The sequence below is a fragment of the Corvus moneduloides genome, chromosome 12 (genome assembly GCF_009650955.1).
Source record: "Corvus moneduloides isolate bCorMon1 chromosome 12, bCorMon1.pri, whole genome shotgun sequence".
NCBI lineage: Eukaryota > Metazoa > Chordata > Aves > Passeriformes > Corvidae > Corvus > Corvus moneduloides.
In genome coordinates this window covers 1,023,372-1,039,737 of record NC_045487.1, presented here as the reverse complement: position 1 = coordinate 1,039,737, position 16,366 = coordinate 1,023,372, and the positions used below count along the sequence as shown (strand labels likewise).

At 65.5% G+C, this 16,366-nt stretch overlaps 2 protein-coding genes across 2 annotated transcripts; both read left to right on the top strand.

Moving 5' to 3' along the window:
- Nucleotides 1–223: 223 nt before the first annotated feature.
- Nucleotides 224–6,685, top strand: CDH3 (cadherin 3). The gene is made up of 15 exons (XM_032122152.1): nt 224–928; nt 2,677–2,873; nt 2,947–3,057; nt 3,180–3,335; nt 3,412–3,556; nt 3,662–3,837; nt 3,919–4,047; nt 4,128–4,313; nt 4,403–4,647; nt 4,732–4,874; nt 5,190–5,414; nt 5,519–5,737; nt 5,834–5,964; nt 6,041–6,184; nt 6,257–6,685. The coding sequence occupies exons 1-15, from the start codon at nt 613–615 to the stop codon at nt 6,467–6,469; spliced, it is 2,736 nt and encodes a 911-aa protein (XP_031978043.1). The 5' UTR covers nt 224–612; the 3' UTR covers nt 6,470–6,685.
- A 1,032-nt stretch (nt 6,686–7,717) lies between these two features.
- CDH1 (cadherin 1) lies at nt 7,718–16,213 on the top strand. Its single transcript, XM_032121789.1, has 16 exons — nt 7,718–7,869; nt 7,961–8,075; nt 11,230–11,459; nt 11,560–11,691; nt 11,783–11,938; nt 12,014–12,158; nt 12,272–12,444; nt 12,830–12,958; nt 13,062–13,247; nt 13,327–13,571; nt 13,677–13,819; nt 13,917–14,144; nt 14,635–14,856; nt 14,943–15,073; nt 15,168–15,311; nt 15,401–16,213. Exons 1-16 carry the CDS (start codon nt 7,813–7,815, stop codon nt 15,611–15,613), a joined length of 2,649 nt encoding a protein of 882 aa, XP_031977680.1. The 5' UTR covers nt 7,718–7,812; the 3' UTR covers nt 15,614–16,213.
- Nucleotides 16,214–16,366: the final 153 nt, after the last annotated feature.

Here is a 16,366-nt window from a genome sequence, read left to right as displayed (position 1 = left end):
CGGAGATCCCGGGATGCCTAGGCGTGTCCACCGGGCTACGCTGAGGGGCCGGGGGGCAGCGGCGGGGGGGCTCGGGCACCGGGCGGCGGTACTGAGAGAGCGGGGGTGCCCGAGCAGTGCCGGGCCATACCGGGGAGTGCCAGGGGGTTCCAAGGCGATACCGATGGCTGCATACCGGGGAGGTGCCCGACGGGCAACTGGGGGTGACCGGGGGTCAACGGGAGGTATCGCGGATTGCCGACGGTTGCCAGGGGGTTGCAAGAGGTTACCAGGAGGTGCCCCAGGGTTCCCGGGAGGAATTGCGGATTGACGGGAGGATTTCAGAGGGGTGCCGGGTGTGCCCGGCGGGTGTTGAAGGTTCCAGTACTGGGCGGTGCCCGAGGGGTATCGGGCTGTGCGTGGATCTTGACGGGTGGGTGCCTGGGAGGTAACATGGGGTACTGGGGATTGCCGGTGGGTTTCCAGGGGAATACCCGGGGTGCCCGGGTGGTATCGGGGGGTGCCATGTTGTATCGGGGGTTGCCGGAGGTTTCCAGAGGGGTACCGCGGTGCAACGGGGATTGCCGGGGCCGTTATAGGGGGTAAACCCCCGGTAGGAGGGTCCCGGAGGTAATGGAGGGGTCCAGGGCATTGCCGGGGGGTGCCTGGGGCGTGCTGGGGCCGCTCTCCGGGGCGGGGCGGTACCTGCGCGGCCGCCGCCTCACCTGGGGCGTAGCGGCGCGGGGCGGGACGGGGCGGGACGCGGCGGGCGGCGACCGGAGCGGCGGCGGCAGCAACGGACGGGCCATGCGGGGGCCGCGCTCCGGGCTCTGCCCGCTCTCCATCTTCATCCTCCTCCTCCTCTCCCCGCTCCTGCCGGCAGCCGCCCCCTCCGCGGCCCCGCCGTGCGTCCTCCCGGGGCTGCGCCGCGGGCCGCTCCCCGCACTAGGTAACTCGCACCGTCGGGGCGCGGCGGCACCGGGACCCCAGGAACATCTCGGGGACGGGCTGGGGCCGCGATCGGGGCCGGGATCGGGGCTTCGGGCACTGGAGGGGGCGGCAGGGCCCCCCTCACTGCCGGGATCGGGATCGCTTTGCCCCCGGTGGTGGGGCCGTTGCTTTTCGGGAAGACCTGGCAGTGCCCCGGCTGTGGGGCTGGCGGGGGTACCCGAGTGTGGGGATGCGCCGCGGGGCTGGTTGGGCTCCTGGGGTGTCGGGCTGTGCCTCCGCCCCGGGCTGTGGGTCTTGTTGTAGGGCTGTGCCCCCCCCCCCGGGCTGTGGGGCATGGCCATGGGGCTGGCGGTGCCCCGTGGGGCCGGCTGGTGGCGGCTGATGCCAGTGCCTTTGGCCCAGCCATGCGGCGCCCGCTGCGAGCAGGGCTGGGTCCCCGCAGGGTGGGTGGCCGGCGCCGGGCTGGCAATGGGGCTGGGTGCCCCAGGGCCACCCTTCTCCGGCCGTGGGGTGCGGGGTCCGTCTGGCCCGAGGCTGGGCAGGGTCTTGCTGCTGCCAGCTCTTGGCCCGGTGCCGGCGCTTGGCCCGGGCCCGTTGCCCTCTTCGCTCAGCGGCTCCCGGGAGATTGGGGCTGCCCGGCAAGGCGGCCGGAGCCAGCGCTCGTCTAATGGCCGCGGGAGCACTAAAAGCTCTCCTTGGCGGTAAGTGCCAGAGAGGGGCCTCGACCTCCGCCTGCTTTGGACACCACATCCCTTTTCACATCCCGTTTCCATCAGTTGAGCCTGCCATGACTGGAGCTGGGCGCTGCCAGGCCCCTGCTGTGGGCACAGGCTGGGGTCTGGCCATGCCACTGCGACCCCCCTCCGTGGGCAGCACACGGCCCCGGCACCGACCGTGTGGCTCCGCCTTGGCACCCAGCAGTGACCCCCGAGGACGTGGTGGGGTACCCCCTGTGCCGCCCGCTCCTCCGGTGGGAACAGCAACCCGTGCCACAGCTGGGGAGCGGGGCTGGGGGTCCACCATGACATGGGTTGGGGGCTTCCCCGGGCTCCTCGTGTCCCGCTTGCCAGGGTGACTGATGCTCCTCCAGCCCCATTAATGTCCCTTATCGCGGCCATCGCGACTGGGAGGGGCCCCGGTACTGCCCTCGGGGCACGGTTGCTGCTCCCCGCCTGGCCCCACCGTCACCCCTGGGCTCGCTCCCTCAAGCGTGGAGCAGCCGTGGGGCACAGCTCTCCCTGCCCCATTCCACGCCTTCCGCAGCCCCCCCAGCCCCGCTCCGCGTCCCGCCCTGGCCCGCTCGGCCGCCCGGAGCTGGCTCAGCTCCGCTAATCCCCTAATCCTTTCCCCGGGGGGGCGCGGAGCCAGGGCTGTGTCCAGCACGAGGGATGCAGCGTGGGAGGCGGGGGAGGGAGATTCAGTGCCCAGTGTTCTGGCCACGGGGGGTTGGGAGCCCCGAGGGGGGTGACACACCGGGAGGGGGCTGGGGCCGGGCTCTGCCCGCCCAGGAATTTCCCATCATGTGTGAAACAAAGCCGAAACTTCCACCGAAACTTCCACTGCGCTCCTGTACGGCGCCCGGTGTTCCCTGCCCCGCTCCTGGTGTTCGCTACCCCTCTTCTACCGTCCCCTGCCCCACTCCGCCTCGGGGCTCTGGGGGATTGCGGGGTCCTGGAGCTGGTGGTTGCGGCTCGAGGGTGTCGGGGGAGAGGTTCCCCCCATCCCCCTGACCCCTCACCCTCGCAGGGAGCTCCGGAGGCTGCGCGGGGCCGTACAGGACGGAGGAGCCCGATGTCGGGGTGCGGGATGATGGGGGCCCCGTGCGGCTACCGGGGGTGAGCAGGGCGCTCGCCATACCCCCCCGAGGTCCTGGTTCCTCCCGGGATGCCGCTGGCCAGCCAGACCCTGCCCCAATTCCCGCAGAGAGCAGGCACTCCCCCCAGGTAACGCTGCCCCGCATATCCCCCCCCCTCGCTCCCCCGGCCGGCTGTGCCCTCACTCACCCCCATCCCACAGGAGCTGCCCAGGGCTCGCGCTGCTCTCAGGAGGCAGAAGAGGGACTGGGTGATCCCCCCCATCAAGGTCCCTGAAAATGAGAGGGGCCCCTTCCCCAAAAAGCTGGTTCAGGTATGAGGGTGGGGGGTCTGGGCATGGAGGTGGGTGCTGGCGGTGCATCCCCACTGCATCGGGGCAGGGTATGATGGGGTGGGGGATACTGACCCGTTTCCTTGGTCTGTGTGTCCTCCCAGATCAAATCCAACCGGGACAGAGACACCAAGATCTTCTACAGCATTACAGGGCAGGGAGCGGATGCCCCCCCCGAGGGCATCTTCACCATTGAGAAGGAGTCAGGCTGGATGAAGGTGACGCAGCCGCTGGACCGTGAGCACATCGACAAATACCACGTAGGTCCTTGCCAGGGGACACTGGGGAGGTGTTGGGGTGCTCTGCCAGGCCCCCCACTCACACCCCACCCCGCAGCTCTTCTCCCACGCTGTGTCTGAGAATGGGAAGCCAGTGGAGGAGCCGATGGAGATCATTGTGACAGTGACAGACCAGAATGACAACAAGCCCCAGTTCACGCAGGAGGTGTTCAGGGGCTCTGTGCCAGAGGGAGCCCTGCCAGGTAGGACCCCTGGGAAGCTCTGCATCCCACCTGCCATGTTCCTTGGGCACAGCCCCGGCACCGTCCCCCCCAGCAGCCCACTTACCCAGACATCCACATCCCCAGGCACCTCCATCATGCAGGTGACAGCCACAGATGCGGATGATGCGGTGGAGACCTACAATGGTGTCATTGCCTACTCCATCCTCAGCCAGGAGCCACGGGAGCCCCATCCCCAAATGTTCACCGTCAACCGGGCCACTGGCACCCTCAGCATGATTGCCAGTGGCCTTGACCGGGAGGTGGGCTCCGCAGCACCGTGGGGCAGGGGTCCCAGCCCCAAGTAGGGGCTGACAAGGTGTCTGTCTGTCTGTCCACCACAGCGTGTGCGAGAGTACACACTGACCGTGCAGGCAGCTGACCTGGACGGTGAGGGGCTGACCACCACGGCGCTGGCCATCATTGAGATCGCTGATGTCAATGACAATGCCCCCGAGTTTGACCCCAAAACGGTAACGTGGGCCTCCCTGCTGGGTGTGACCCTCCCTGGTGCCCGCTGGGCTGTCGTGCTGATGGTGCCCCTGACCCGCAGTACGAGGCGGCTGTGCCAGAGAACGTGGCTGGGCGGGAGGTGGCCCGGCTGGCTGTCACCGACCTGGATGAGCCCGGCACGCCGGCGTGGCGAGCTGTCTACTCCATCCTGCGCGGCAACGACGGGGGTGCCTTTGCCATCACCACCGACCCTGCCACCAATGAGGGCATCCTCCGCACCGCCAAGGTCTGTGTCACCCCCGTGTCGCCCCATCGCTACCCACAGTGGGGTCCTGCCTGTCCTCCTCTCACTGCCCACGTCTTCCCCTCTCCCAGGGTCTGGACTACGAGGCCAAGCAGCAGTTCGTGCTCCACGTGGCAGTGGCCAATGAGGTCCCCTTTGTCGTGAAGCTGCCGATGGCCACTGCTACGGTGACAGTCACTGTGGAGGATGTCAATGAGGCCCCGGTGTTCATGCCGCCGGTGCAGCTGGCCACGGTGTCAGAGGATGTACCCCCGGGGCAGACCCTCACCGCCTGCACGGCCCAGGACCCTGACAAGGCGCAGGGCCAGAGGATCAAGTGAGCAGGGACAGGGTTGGAGTGGAGGTTTGGGGGGGTCTCTGCTGCCCCTTGCCGCAGCACCAGCTCCCCTGTGCCCCCCAGGTACCTGGTGGGGCACGACCCGGCGGGCTGGCTGGCTGTGCACCCTGAGAATGGCCTGGTGACCGCGCGGGACCACCTGGACCGCGAGTCCCCGTTCGTCAAGAACAGCACCTACATGGCCGTGCTGCTGGCTGTGGACGATGGTGAGGGACATGAAAGAGCCCTTGTTCCCCCTCCCGCGTGAGGGGCACGTGCTGCCATCACCAGGAAACACATCCCAGCTCCAGCATGGAGCAGTGCAGGGACTGCCCAGCCCCACCCCTGCCCCGTGAGGGTCCTGGGTTTGGGACTTCCCCCTCCAGCATCACTCCTCACTGTACCCACTGTTGTCCAGAGAGTCTCTGTCCCTGGGAACGTCTTGGTTTTGAGGCACCCCGTGTCCCCATGCCTGCTCAGTCACCTATGTCCCCATGAGAGTCCTGGGTTTGGGGTCCTCCCTCCAAAATTGTCCCCACCAGGCTCACCGCCAGCCACGGGCACGGGCACGCTGCTCCTCACCCTGCTCGACGTGAACGACAATGGCCCTGAGGCTGAGCCACGGGACGTCACTGTCTGCCAGCGCAGCCCCCAGCCCCAGCTCCTCACCGTCACCGACCGGGACCTGCCCCCCAACACCGGCCCCTTCCGTGCTGAGCTCACCCACGGCTCAGGGGACAGCTGGGCTGTGGAGGTGGGGGACACAGGTATTGCAGTGGGGCTGAAGATAATGTGGGGGGTTCTTGGCAGAGGCAGCTGTGCCGTGGCTGCATTCCTGGTGCTTCCTCCATGAGCCCCCCATCTCCCACAGGTGACACAGTGACACTGCAGCTGGTGGCACCGCTGGAGCCGGACACCTACAGCGTGTACCTGCGGCTGCTGGACCAGCCGGGCAGAGCCCAAGTGACCATTGTCACCGCACGGGTGTGCGCCTGCGAGGGGCTGGCACAGGGCTGTCCCCAGAGACCCCAGCCTGTCACTGCCCTGCCCTTTGTTCTCGCCACCCTGGGCGCGCTGCTGGCCCTGCTGCGTGAGTGGGGATCCTGGGGGTCCTGGGGCTCTGGGGACACCCCTGCCCTGGGCACAGTGGGGGACACGTCCCCGCTGATGGCACTCTTCCCCGCAGTCATCCTGCTGCTGCTGCTGCTCTTCGTGAGGAGGAGGAAGGTGACAAAGGAGCCGCTGCTGCTGCCCGAGGATGACACAAGGGACAACATCTTCTACTACGGGGAGGAGGGTGGCGGCGAGGAGGACCAGGTGGGTGTGGGGGTGAGGGGGTTGGTGGACAGCGTGGACAACCTGACTCTGCCCCTCTCCATGTGTGTGTCCCCAGAATTATGACCTGCGGCAGCTGCACCGGGGGCTGGATGCCCGGCCCGAGGTGATCCGCAATGATGTGGCCCCTACCCTCCTGCCAGCCCCCCAGTACCGGCCCCGCCCCGCCAACCCTGATGACATCGGCACCTTCATCGAGGAGGTGAGCCTGACCTGAAGAGCCTAGGGGGTGACAGCACAGGGGCCGCAGGCACTGACCCCTCTGTTCCCCCAGAACCTGAAGGCGGCTGACACGGACCCCACGGCCCCCCCCTACGACTCACTGCTGGTGTTTGACTACGAGGGCAGCGGCTCGGAGGCCACCTCGCTCAGCTCCCTCAACTCCTCCGCCTCCGACGGCGACCAGGACTACGACTACCTCAACGACTGGGGCGGCCGCTTCCGCAAGCTGGCCGAGCTCTACGGCGGCGGCGAGGAGGACGATTAGGGACCCCTGGCCCGCTGCCCCCGCCTTATTGCTGCTTTTGTGCCTTAGGGGTTCCCCCCGCCATGCCCCCCCACCCCAGCGCAGCCCCCTCACCTCCTCGCCTGCGATTTTGTGGTTATTATCTATTTTTTAAGGTATGGAATGACGGCGTGTGATGCTGCGGATGAGGGGATGGGAGCTGGGTCAGTTTTAATAAAGGATTTGGTTTTTTTAGACGCTCCAGGCTGTGTGTCACTTTGTGCCCTGGAGGTCAGTGCTGCGCGCAGCCCTGCAGTGACCCCTCCCCAGCCCTGTCCCCCCTTGTCCACCCCAGTGTGGAACCTATAGCACAGCTGCAGTGTCACCCATGCAGGGGTAGTGCCCGTGCCTCCCCCAGGGTGTCTTTGTCCAAAAGGGGTGCTGATGGGCATGGGCAGGGCACTGACCTCCAATCTCTCCTCCATGGGGTGACACTGGTGGCATTGGGCATTCCTGGTGCTAAATCCCTCCTGGCCTGGGCAGCCGGAGCCCTGCAGCCCCCAGGCTGCCACCCCAACCCCCTGAGATGACCATGGGTGCTAGCATGGGTGGGCACAGCAGCCTCTGGCCCTGGCAGGACCCCGAGCTCTGTGGGTCTCCCACTGGCTCCAGGATCAGCTCCTGACAGGTGTGGGATGGGGGCAGCTGGTGGCACTGGGGATCCCTGGGGGTCCCTTTCCATGGGGTCACCCCCAGCTATGCAGTGCTTTGGGACAGAGGGGTATGGGGGAAGCCAGGGCCTGCAGCATCCTGAGGGGCCCTTCCTGCCCGGGGGGTCCCTGGGTACGATGTTTGCCCCCACTGCAGAGCCGGGACCTGTGGGGCTGTGGCATGGGGACACCCTGGGGTACTCCTGGCTCCTGTCACCCACCAACACCCACTGCTCCCACAGCCCTGGACGGGAGAGGCAAGGAAAGCCCGGGGGCTCTGTGGCTGCAGCTGGGAATATCAGGGGCACGGGGAGCCGGGGGTACGCGGGACGGGCAAAGCACCAGGGATGTTGGGGGTACTGGGGGCTGGTGGTGGGCGGGGGGTACCGGGGGCTGAAACGGTAACGGGGGTACCACGGTAGCAGGGACCGCGGGAGAAGTACCCCAGCAGTACCGTGGGGGGTACCGGGATACCGGGCGTAGGGGGTACCGGGAGTACCGGGGTCCCGGGTACGGGCGGGGCGGGACCGCCTCCTGTCGGGGCGGGACGGGGCGGTTCCCGGCGGGGTCGACACCTGCGGGGCGGGATCGGGAGGGGACCGGACGCACCTGCGACTCCGCGGCGGCAGCTCCCGATCCCTCCGGCACCAACCGGCACCGGCACCGGCACCGGCCATGGGGCGGCGGGCGGGCTGCTCGGTTCCGCTCTGCCTCCTCTTGTTCCTGCTCCAGGTGAGCCACGGAATGGGACGGCAGGACCCTGCCCGGGGCAGCGGGACCCTGCTCGGGACCCTGCCCGGTGCTAACGTCTCTCTCCGGGCAGAGCGGGCAGCGGCTGTGCCAGCGGGCAGCGTCGTGCCAGCCCGGCTTCACCGCCGAGACCTTCGCTCTGACGGTGCCGCGGGACAGCGTGGCGGCAGGACGGGCACTGGGACGAGGTAAGGACACGGAGACAAGCGGGTGTGGAGAATAGGGTGGCTGCGGGGACGGGACTGTGGGTACAGGGGGGTTGTGGGACAAGGGTGGGCAAAGGGGGACATGAAGCCGTGCCTCCGTGCCCGAGTGATGCCAGCGTGGCCGTGGGGACAGGGCTGTGGCAGTGGGGATGGTGCCATTGGGGTGGTACCATCGGGGTGGTACCATCGCGGTGGGGACAGTGCCATGGTGTTGGGGACAGGCTTACTGTGGTGGCAGGTGGCACAGGGGACAGAGCCGTGGTGGTGCGTCCACATGCAGCGGTGGGGCCACGCTGAGGGCCCTGGTGGTCCCAGCGAGGGCACCAGTGGTCCTGGCCCTCCTGGTGGGAGGGCATCGTGGCGCGGGGGCAGCGGGAGCCGCTCCCCGGGGTGCGCCAGCGCGGGCGGCGCTGACTCAGGCGCCGCAGACCTGTTGGGGCCGGCAGGTTGGGGTGTGGGGTGCGCAGGCGCCTGCCCTGCCCCAAGCCTCACCTGGCACCCAGGGTTCACCAGGGTGAGCCCTCCTTTGGACCCTCAGTGTAGGCCCCCAGGGCAGCTCTTGGAATGGGGACAAGGCACCACGATGGGCTCCTAGGCTTTTGGGGACATAGTGTCCCACTATGCTGGCACCAAAGCCCTGTTCTGGTGTGACAAGGGGGCACTGGGGATCTGTATGCTGGGCACCTGCTGCCACTCTGCGGTCCCCAAAAAGCACTCTGAGGGCTCTGGGGCTGCACAGTGGCCATTACCATCTGCACCAGTTCATGGCTGAGAGTGGTGCTGGCACTGTGGTGTGTGTGCCAGGGTGGCTGAGTGGGGACAGAGCTGAGGGGTACTGAGCACCCAGTGCTGCAGCAGGGGCTCCCAAACATCCTCAGCTCCGTAACGGCTTCACCTGGGAGAGCCAGGAATTGGACCCTACGTCATACCCCAGGAATTGTGTTTGTTTGCCTTCTGGTTGATCGTTAACGTGCAGAAGCCAATGTCCATGAGGGCTGGGCCTGATACCAGGGTGACGGCCAGGCCTGTGACTTCCCTGCAGCACCGGGACCTGCGGAAAATCCTCTGTCCTGGCACCAGCACTTTCAGTTTTGGGTTCTGGGCACAGTCAGGGCGTGGGAGGAAGGAAGGGGCCATCTGCCCTTGAGGCCTGTGTGGCACCCAGTGATTCAGAGCTGTGCCACAGCAATGCCAGCCATGGGGTGGCTGAGTCTGGTGGGTGCCAGGCCATGCTGGGCCACAGAGCACCCCAAAGCTCACGGCCAGGCTGACGAGCCGGCCTGTAATTAGCTTGGTGAGTTGAGCGCGGTGTTTTCCCTCCAGCAGGCCCAGACAGGCCCTGCGCGGCGCCAGGGTGGTGAACAGCAACACCTGCGCGGGGGCTGCGGCGTCACCAGGGCTCTGCTCTGTGGGTCGGGGGGCTCTGGGGTAGTGGGGACGTGGTGGGGGCTGGGACAGTCCCTGTCAGCTCTGGGTGGAGAAACCTTGAGAGTCTGAAGTCACAGCGAAACTCGGGTGACGTCAGTGGGATGTGTCACCCTGCAGCACCTTCACCCTGGGGTGAGCCCCCCGCCCTGACGCTGCTGCCCGTGTGCAACACGTGGGGTGGTGGCACTGCAGGGATGGTGACACCCTGCTCTGCCTGTGCCCAGCCCCATTGAGACCTCACACGACATGAGGTGGCTTTGGGGGCTGCCCTGTTCCCCTGTGTGGGGTCTCAGCCCCACACCCTCTTTGGCAGCCTGGTCGTACCAGAGTCTGGTTGTCCCAGTGCCCTATAGGTGGTGGTGGGGGGGACTGGAAGTGGGGGGCACCCCCTGTGGGACTCCCTGAGCTCTCCTTTTCTCCCACCCCCATCATTCCCAAGAGAGGGCCCCCCCTCCACCCCCCCAGCTCCCAGCCCCGGGGAGAGGAAGGCTGGGGACAGCCCTCCTTCAGCCAAGCTGGAAAAACAGGTTGTGCATGGCCAGGTGGGAAGGGGGGGAGTTGGAAGGGGGGAGAGCAGGAAAGGGGGAGCGGGCTCTGAGCACCCTCATTGAACCCCGTGCGGGCTGAGCACCGAGCACTCATTGCACTCAGTGTGGGGCTGGGGGCTTCGTGCTGCCCCTCGCTGCTCCCACGGGGCCCCGAGCCAGGGCCGAGCTCCGCGCCCGCGGCCGCCTCTGCTTCCCGCCTGCCCCGGCACGTTCCTGCCCAGCCGGCCCCACCGGCTCCCCAGCCCTGGCCGGGGGTCCCGCCGTGGGGCTGAGCGGGGCTGGCATCGCGCCGGTGGCTCCTCCTGGGCCGAGTCGGGGGCACCGTGGTGGGCAGGGGGGCAGCGATCGCTCGCCCTCCACCCACAGCCAGCCCGGATTCCTGGGCTGCTCGCGGGCTGACGGAACCCCGCGGGCCCCGTTCCGTGCGGCCGTGCCCGGCCCCGCACGGCCCCGCACGGCCCCTTGCCGAGGCGCGGGTCACGCCGGGGCGATGGTGGCAGTGCTGGCTCCGGAGCCTCGGTGCCGCTGGCTCCAACAGCTCTGTCGCAGACAAAGGGCGTTTGTTCGGGAGCTGTGGCCGCACGGCCCCGCTCATGTGATGCCGGCTGACCGCTGCCTCGTGGCTCTGCCGCGCCCAGCCGGGACCCCAGCTAGTGACACCGGGACCCCGCCTGGCCGCTCTCCCTGGGGTTGGGGGTCCCGGGGGTTCTGGCTGCCAGGACACTGGGTGCCAGTGTAGGTGAGTGACTGCTGCCCTTGCTTTTATTGGAAAAGCAGCTGGAGAAGCACAGTGGTGGTGACACGCCACGCTTGGGGACACACTGTGCCACAGGGATACACCCATGTGGGGATGTGCTGTGCCCGGTGCCATACCATACATGGTGCTGGGGACAGGGATGTGCTGTGCCAAGTGCCACATTGTCACTGTCCGGCAGGGATCCCGTGGCACACCAGGTCCTGCCATGTCCCATCCTGGACCAAAGCCAGGGCAGGGATGCACCGTGTGTTGTGCCCCGGTGGAATCCTGGCAGGGCATGTGTCACTGTGTGTGGAGCATCCCCACCACTGCTGTGACCCCACACCCCATGCTGCTGGGATGTGGCTGTGCTGCGTGTGCCCATGTCCCCAGAACCTCCTGCCACTCAGTCCCTTATCCCCAGTGAGCTTTGTGGACTGTGGTGAGTCGCACCATGCCGCCTTCCTCTCCGACGACACGCGCTTCAAGGTGAGCAGGGATGGTGTCGTCTCTGCCACCCGGCCCCTGCAGCTCCAGCGGGGGGAGATCACCTTCACTGTGCACACCTGGGACGCTGTGGGCAAGAAGCATTCGGCCAAGGTGATCCTGCGCCGGCGGTGGCACCAGCACCGACACCACGAGCGGATGCAGCAGGTAAAGGACAGACCCACTCCCTGGGGTCACAGCAGCCCCTGTCCCTGGTGCAGAGAGCTCAGCAAGGGGCTGGCACTGAGCAGAGCCACTGTCCCAACAGGACACAGTACCCGACATGCTGATTTTCCCGGAGCATGGACATGGCCTCCGGCGGCAGAAGAGGGACTGGGTCATCCCCCCCATCAACTGCCCCGAGAATGAGCGGGGGCCCTTCCCCAAGAAGCTGGTGCAGGTACGTGTCCCCACAGGGACCAGGCAGGGTCCGGGGTGTCCCCAGACTGCTGGGACATGTCTCCACCCCTTTCTTCCTGCCTCGCTGCCAGATCAAATCCAACAAGGACAAGGAGATGAAGGTTTTCTACAGCATCACGGGGCAGGGAGCGGACACCATCCCCGTGGGTGTCTTCATCATCGAGCGGGAGACAGGGTGGCTGGAGGTGACGAAACCCCTGGACCGGGAGCAGAAGGATAAATATTTGGTGAGTGAGGGGGGGTCTGTGGTGGGACAGGGGTGGTCCTGGGGGGCTGCACACACACTGACTGTGCCCTTGCAGCTCTACTCCCACGCCGTGTCAGCCAACGGGCAGCCCGTGGAGGATCCCATGGAGATCATCATCACCGTCACTGACCAGAACGACAACCGGCCCGTCTTCACCCAGCAAGTCTTTGTTGGCTACATTGAGGAGAATGCAAAGCCAGGTACGTGGGGGACTCTGAGCCAGGACCACACAGAGCCTGAGCAGGAGCAGTGCCAGGGTGTCCAGTGGATTCTGTCCCATGATAAAATCTCCCTGGCTTGTCCTCGTGTCCAGGCACGTCCGTGATGACCGTGAACGCCACGGATGCAGATGATGGGATCAACGTGAACAACGGCATCATCGGCTACTCCATCCTCAGCGAGGAGCCCAAGGGTCCACAGCAGATGTTCACCATCAACGCCGAGAAGGGCATCATCAGTATCATTGGCACAGGACTGGACCGGGAGGTGGGCACCTTGCCATGGCCCAGGGGAACCTGTGGCAACTCCACAGTGGGATGTGCCATGGGGTAAAAGGGATGCTGGAGCCCTGGTGTCCATCTGGTTTTGGGACGTGCCATCCCTGGGTCACTGTCCCTGCCTGTAGGTGTGTCTGCAGCCTTAAGCCCACCAGGAGCTGTGCTGGGGACACTCCAGGGACCCCCAGCCTTGCTGAGCCCTGGAGTGGGTGCAGTGCCAGCCCCTCGGGTGGGCAGCTGGGACATCAGCTACCTCTGTGCCAGCAGGGAAGAGCAAGGCTAAAGAAGGGTGGATGAGCAGGCAGGCGATGCCTGGAGGAGGGGAACACCCCAGTCCCCACCCCAGCCCTAACTGGGGTGATTTTGCCCTGCAGACCACTCCCAACTACACGCTGATCATCCAGGCTGCGGACCAGGAGGGCACCGGCCTGACCAACACCGCCACCGCCATCATCGAAGTCACCGATGTCAATGACAACCCTCCTGTCTTCAACCCTGCCATGGTACCAGCCAGCCCCAGCCGATGCCCTCCCGGGCATCGTAGCACGAGCCCCCAGCTGGGGTGCCTGGGGCCACACAGGTGACCGTCCCTGTCCCATTTTACAGTATGAGGAGTCAGTGAACGAGAACGAGGTGGGGGTGCTGGTGGCCCGGCTGCATGTGACGGACCAGGACCTGCCAGGCTCTCCGGCCTGGCATGCCGTCTACCGCATCCAGAGCGGGGACCCGCAGGGTGACTTCGAGATCACCACTGACCCCAAAACCAACGATGGGCTCCTGAAAACTGCCAAGGTGGGTCCTGCTGCCACATGGCTGCCTCAGCACCAGCTGACTCCCTTCTGGCACTACCCGGTTTCTCTCCCATCCTCAGGGCCTGGATTATGAGACCCAGAACCGGTACAAGCTTGTGGTGTCGGTGGAGAACGAGGTCCCCTTCACTGTGGCCCTGAATCCTGCCACGGCCAGTGTCCTGGTGCTGGTCAAGGATGTGAATGAAGCCCCCATCTTCATACCCCCAGTCAAGCAGGTGGAGGTGATGGAGGATGTACCGGTGGGATACCAGGTCACCTCCTACACAGCCCAGGACCCCGACAAGGACCAGAGCCAGAAAATCACGTGAGTGGAGGGTGATGGTGGCAGGGCCTTTGCTAGGGTGTCTGAGGGGCTGTGCTGCACCATGTGCCCCTTTCTCTCCCCCTGTTGACCCCTGGCTGCCCCCAGGTATCGCATGGGCAGTGACCCCGCGGGGTGGTTGGCCATTGACCCTGAGAACGGCATCGTCACGGCAGCCCAGCCACTGGACCGGGAGGCAGCGCATGTCATCAACAGCACCTACAAGGCCATCATCCTGGCCGTGGACAATGGTGAGGGTGTCCAGCTGCTGCCCCCCTGCCCACTTCCATGTCCCCCTGTGGGGTCCAGGCCCCTCCCTGGGTGCCTCGCTGACTCTCAGTCCCACAGGATCGCCACACGATGCCACCGGCACGGGGACACTGCTCCTCCTGCTCCAGGATGTGAACGACAACGGGCCTGTGCCAGAGCCCCGCAGCTTCGACATCTGCAACCAGCAGCCCGAGGAGCAGACGCTGAACATCGTCGACAAGGACCTGCCCCCCAACACCTTCCCCTTCAGGGCAGAGCTGATGCACGGCTCCGGCAGCAACTGGACTGCCAGGGTGACTCCACCAGGTGGGTGCCACCTGCTCTGCTGCTGGGCCCTGCAGTGGGCACTAGGCTGGGGACCTGCCACGGGGCAAAGTCCTGTGCCAGTGCCAAGGGTGTTCCCAAGCCAGAGCTGGAAAAGGGGCTGGAGCACCAGGAGTGGCTGAGGGAGCTGGGGAGGCTCAGGAGGGACCTTCTCACTCTCCACAGCTCCCTGGCAGGAGGGTGCAGCCAGGATCTGCTCCTAAGGGACAGGACAAGGGGAAAAACCTCAAGTTGTGCCAGGAGAGATTCAGTTGGATATTGGGGAAAATTCATTAATGGAAAGTGTGGTCAGGCATTGGAACAGGCTGCCCAGGGCAGTGGTGGAGTCCCCATCCCTGGAGGGATTTAAGAGCTATGTTAATGTGGCACTTGGGGACATGGGTCAGTGGTGGCCTTGGCAGTGCTGGGGGATGGCTGGACTCAATAATCTTGGAGACCTTTTCCAACCCAAATGATTCTGTGGTTCACCAAGACCTGGTGAAGCTGAGCATGAAGAAGGAGCTGGAGCCGGGCGAGTACAGCATCTTCCTGAAGCTGCTGGACGGGCAGGGCAAGGAGCAGATCACGCCGGTGCGAGCCCAGGTCTGCAGCTGCGAGGGGCCAGCCAAGAACTGCGAGCGGCGAGCGTTCATCTCTGGTGGCATGGGGGTGCCCGCCATCCTGGGCATCCTGGGGGGCATCCTGGCACTGCTCAGTGAGTACCTGGGGACAAGGACGGGAGGGATGGAGTGCGGGTCACCCTCTCCCTGCTGCCCTGACGCCCTGTCCCTGTGCCTGCAGTCCTCCTGCTGCTGCTGCTGCTCTTCGCAAGGAGGAGGAAGGTGGTGAAGGAGCCGCTGCTCCCACCCGAGGATGACATGAGGGACAATGTCTACCACTATGACGAGGAGGGTGGTGGCGAGGAGGACCAGGTGGGATGGCTGTGCCTGCTGGACCCTGCCCACCAAGTGGTGGTGGCAGTGCCCATGGCTGTCCCTCGAGCCTTGTCTCCTCCTGTCCCCCCAGGACTATGACCTGAGCCAGCTGCACCGGGGGCTGGATGCCCGGCCCGAGGTGATCCGCAATGATGTGGCCCCCCCGCTGATGGCGGCCCCTCAGTACCGGCCCCGCCCTGCCAACCCCGACGAGATCGGAAACTTCATCGACGAGGTGAGTCCTGGCCCAGGGGGGCCAGGGGGTGACAGCTCCCTGCCACACCAGCACAGGGGCCGCAGGCACTGACCCCTCTGTTCCCCCAGAACCTGAAGGCGGCTGACACGGACCCCACGGCCCCCCCCTACGACTCACTGCTGGTGTTTGACTATGAGGGCAGCGGCTCGGAGGCCACCTCGCTCAGCTCCCTCAACTCCTCCGCCTCCGACGGCGACCAGGACTACGACTACCTCAACGACTGGGGCGGCCGCTTCCGCAAGCTGGCCGAGCTCTACGGCGGCGGCGAGGAGGACGATTAGGGACCCCCGGCCCGCTGCTGCCACCTCATTTCACCCCTCCAGACTCATGCCGGTCTCTACCTGGGGTGGCCAAACCCCCTCCAACACCCCCTGGACCTGGTGCCCACATCTCCCTCACTGAGAATAGCTCAGGCTCACTGGGGATGGGGTGTTTTGGGGTAGTCTGGCTGTTTCCTGGCCCCCTTGGCTCCAGGGCATGGAACAGCTTGGTCCATTCCCCATCCTGGAAGTGAGGTGCTCCCACCTCTGGAGGGCAGGATCAGCTCCTTCTTCCCTTTTCCATGGGGGAAAAAGGGTTTCTCTGGCACTCTCCAAAATACCTCGTGCTCCCAGCCCCACGTAGCTGCTCTCCCACCAGGCTCAGGTCGTGAACCTGGTGATGGAGAAGTAGGATGAGGTACTTGATCAAAACAGACCAAAGATGCACCGTCACAGGGAATTGTATTTACTACAGTATGTACAGGCAGATTTCTATTTTTCTGTATCCCAGATTATGGTTTGATTTTTGCCCGTGTCATGCCAGGTGTAATTAGCGTGCACTCATTGAAAGGCACTTTCTGGAATCAAAGGGCTTTCCCGAAATCCTGCCCTCTGTGTTTAGCTGTCGTCACAGTTTTTATTTTTTATCATGGGAAAAGGGTCTGACGCGAGCTGGGAAACCAGCAGTGGCCAAGTGTTGATTGCATGGTTTTTATATAAAATTGAAATAATAAATTGTTTTAAGAAAACCAAATCCCTTTCCTGCACGTGAGG

Excerpts from the sequence above, each read along its gene's own strand:
- CDH1 (XM_032121789.1), top strand. The coding sequence starts at position 7,813 with ATGGGGCGGCGGGCGGGCTGCTCGGTTCCGCTCTGCCTCCTCTTGTTC. Across the intron at positions 12,445-12,829 it reads GCACAGGACTGGACCGGGAG|ACCACTCCCAACTACACGCT; the intron begins GTGGGCACCTTG and ends TTTGCCCTGCAG. Across the intron at positions 14,145-14,634 it reads TGCCAGGGTGACTCCACCAG|ACCTGGTGAAGCTGAGCATG; the intron begins GTGGGTGCCACC and ends TGGTTCACCAAG.
- CDH3 (XM_032122152.1), top strand. The coding sequence starts at position 613 with ATGGAGGGGTCCAGGGCATTGCCGGGGGGTGCCTGGGGCGTGCTGGGG. Across the intron at positions 3,838-3,918 it reads CCAGTGGCCTTGACCGGGAG|CGTGTGCGAGAGTACACACT; the intron begins GTGGGCTCCGCA and ends TGTCCACCACAG. Across the intron at positions 4,314-4,402 it reads GCATCCTCCGCACCGCCAAG|GGTCTGGACTACGAGGCCAA; the intron begins GTCTGTGTCACC and ends CCCCTCTCCCAG.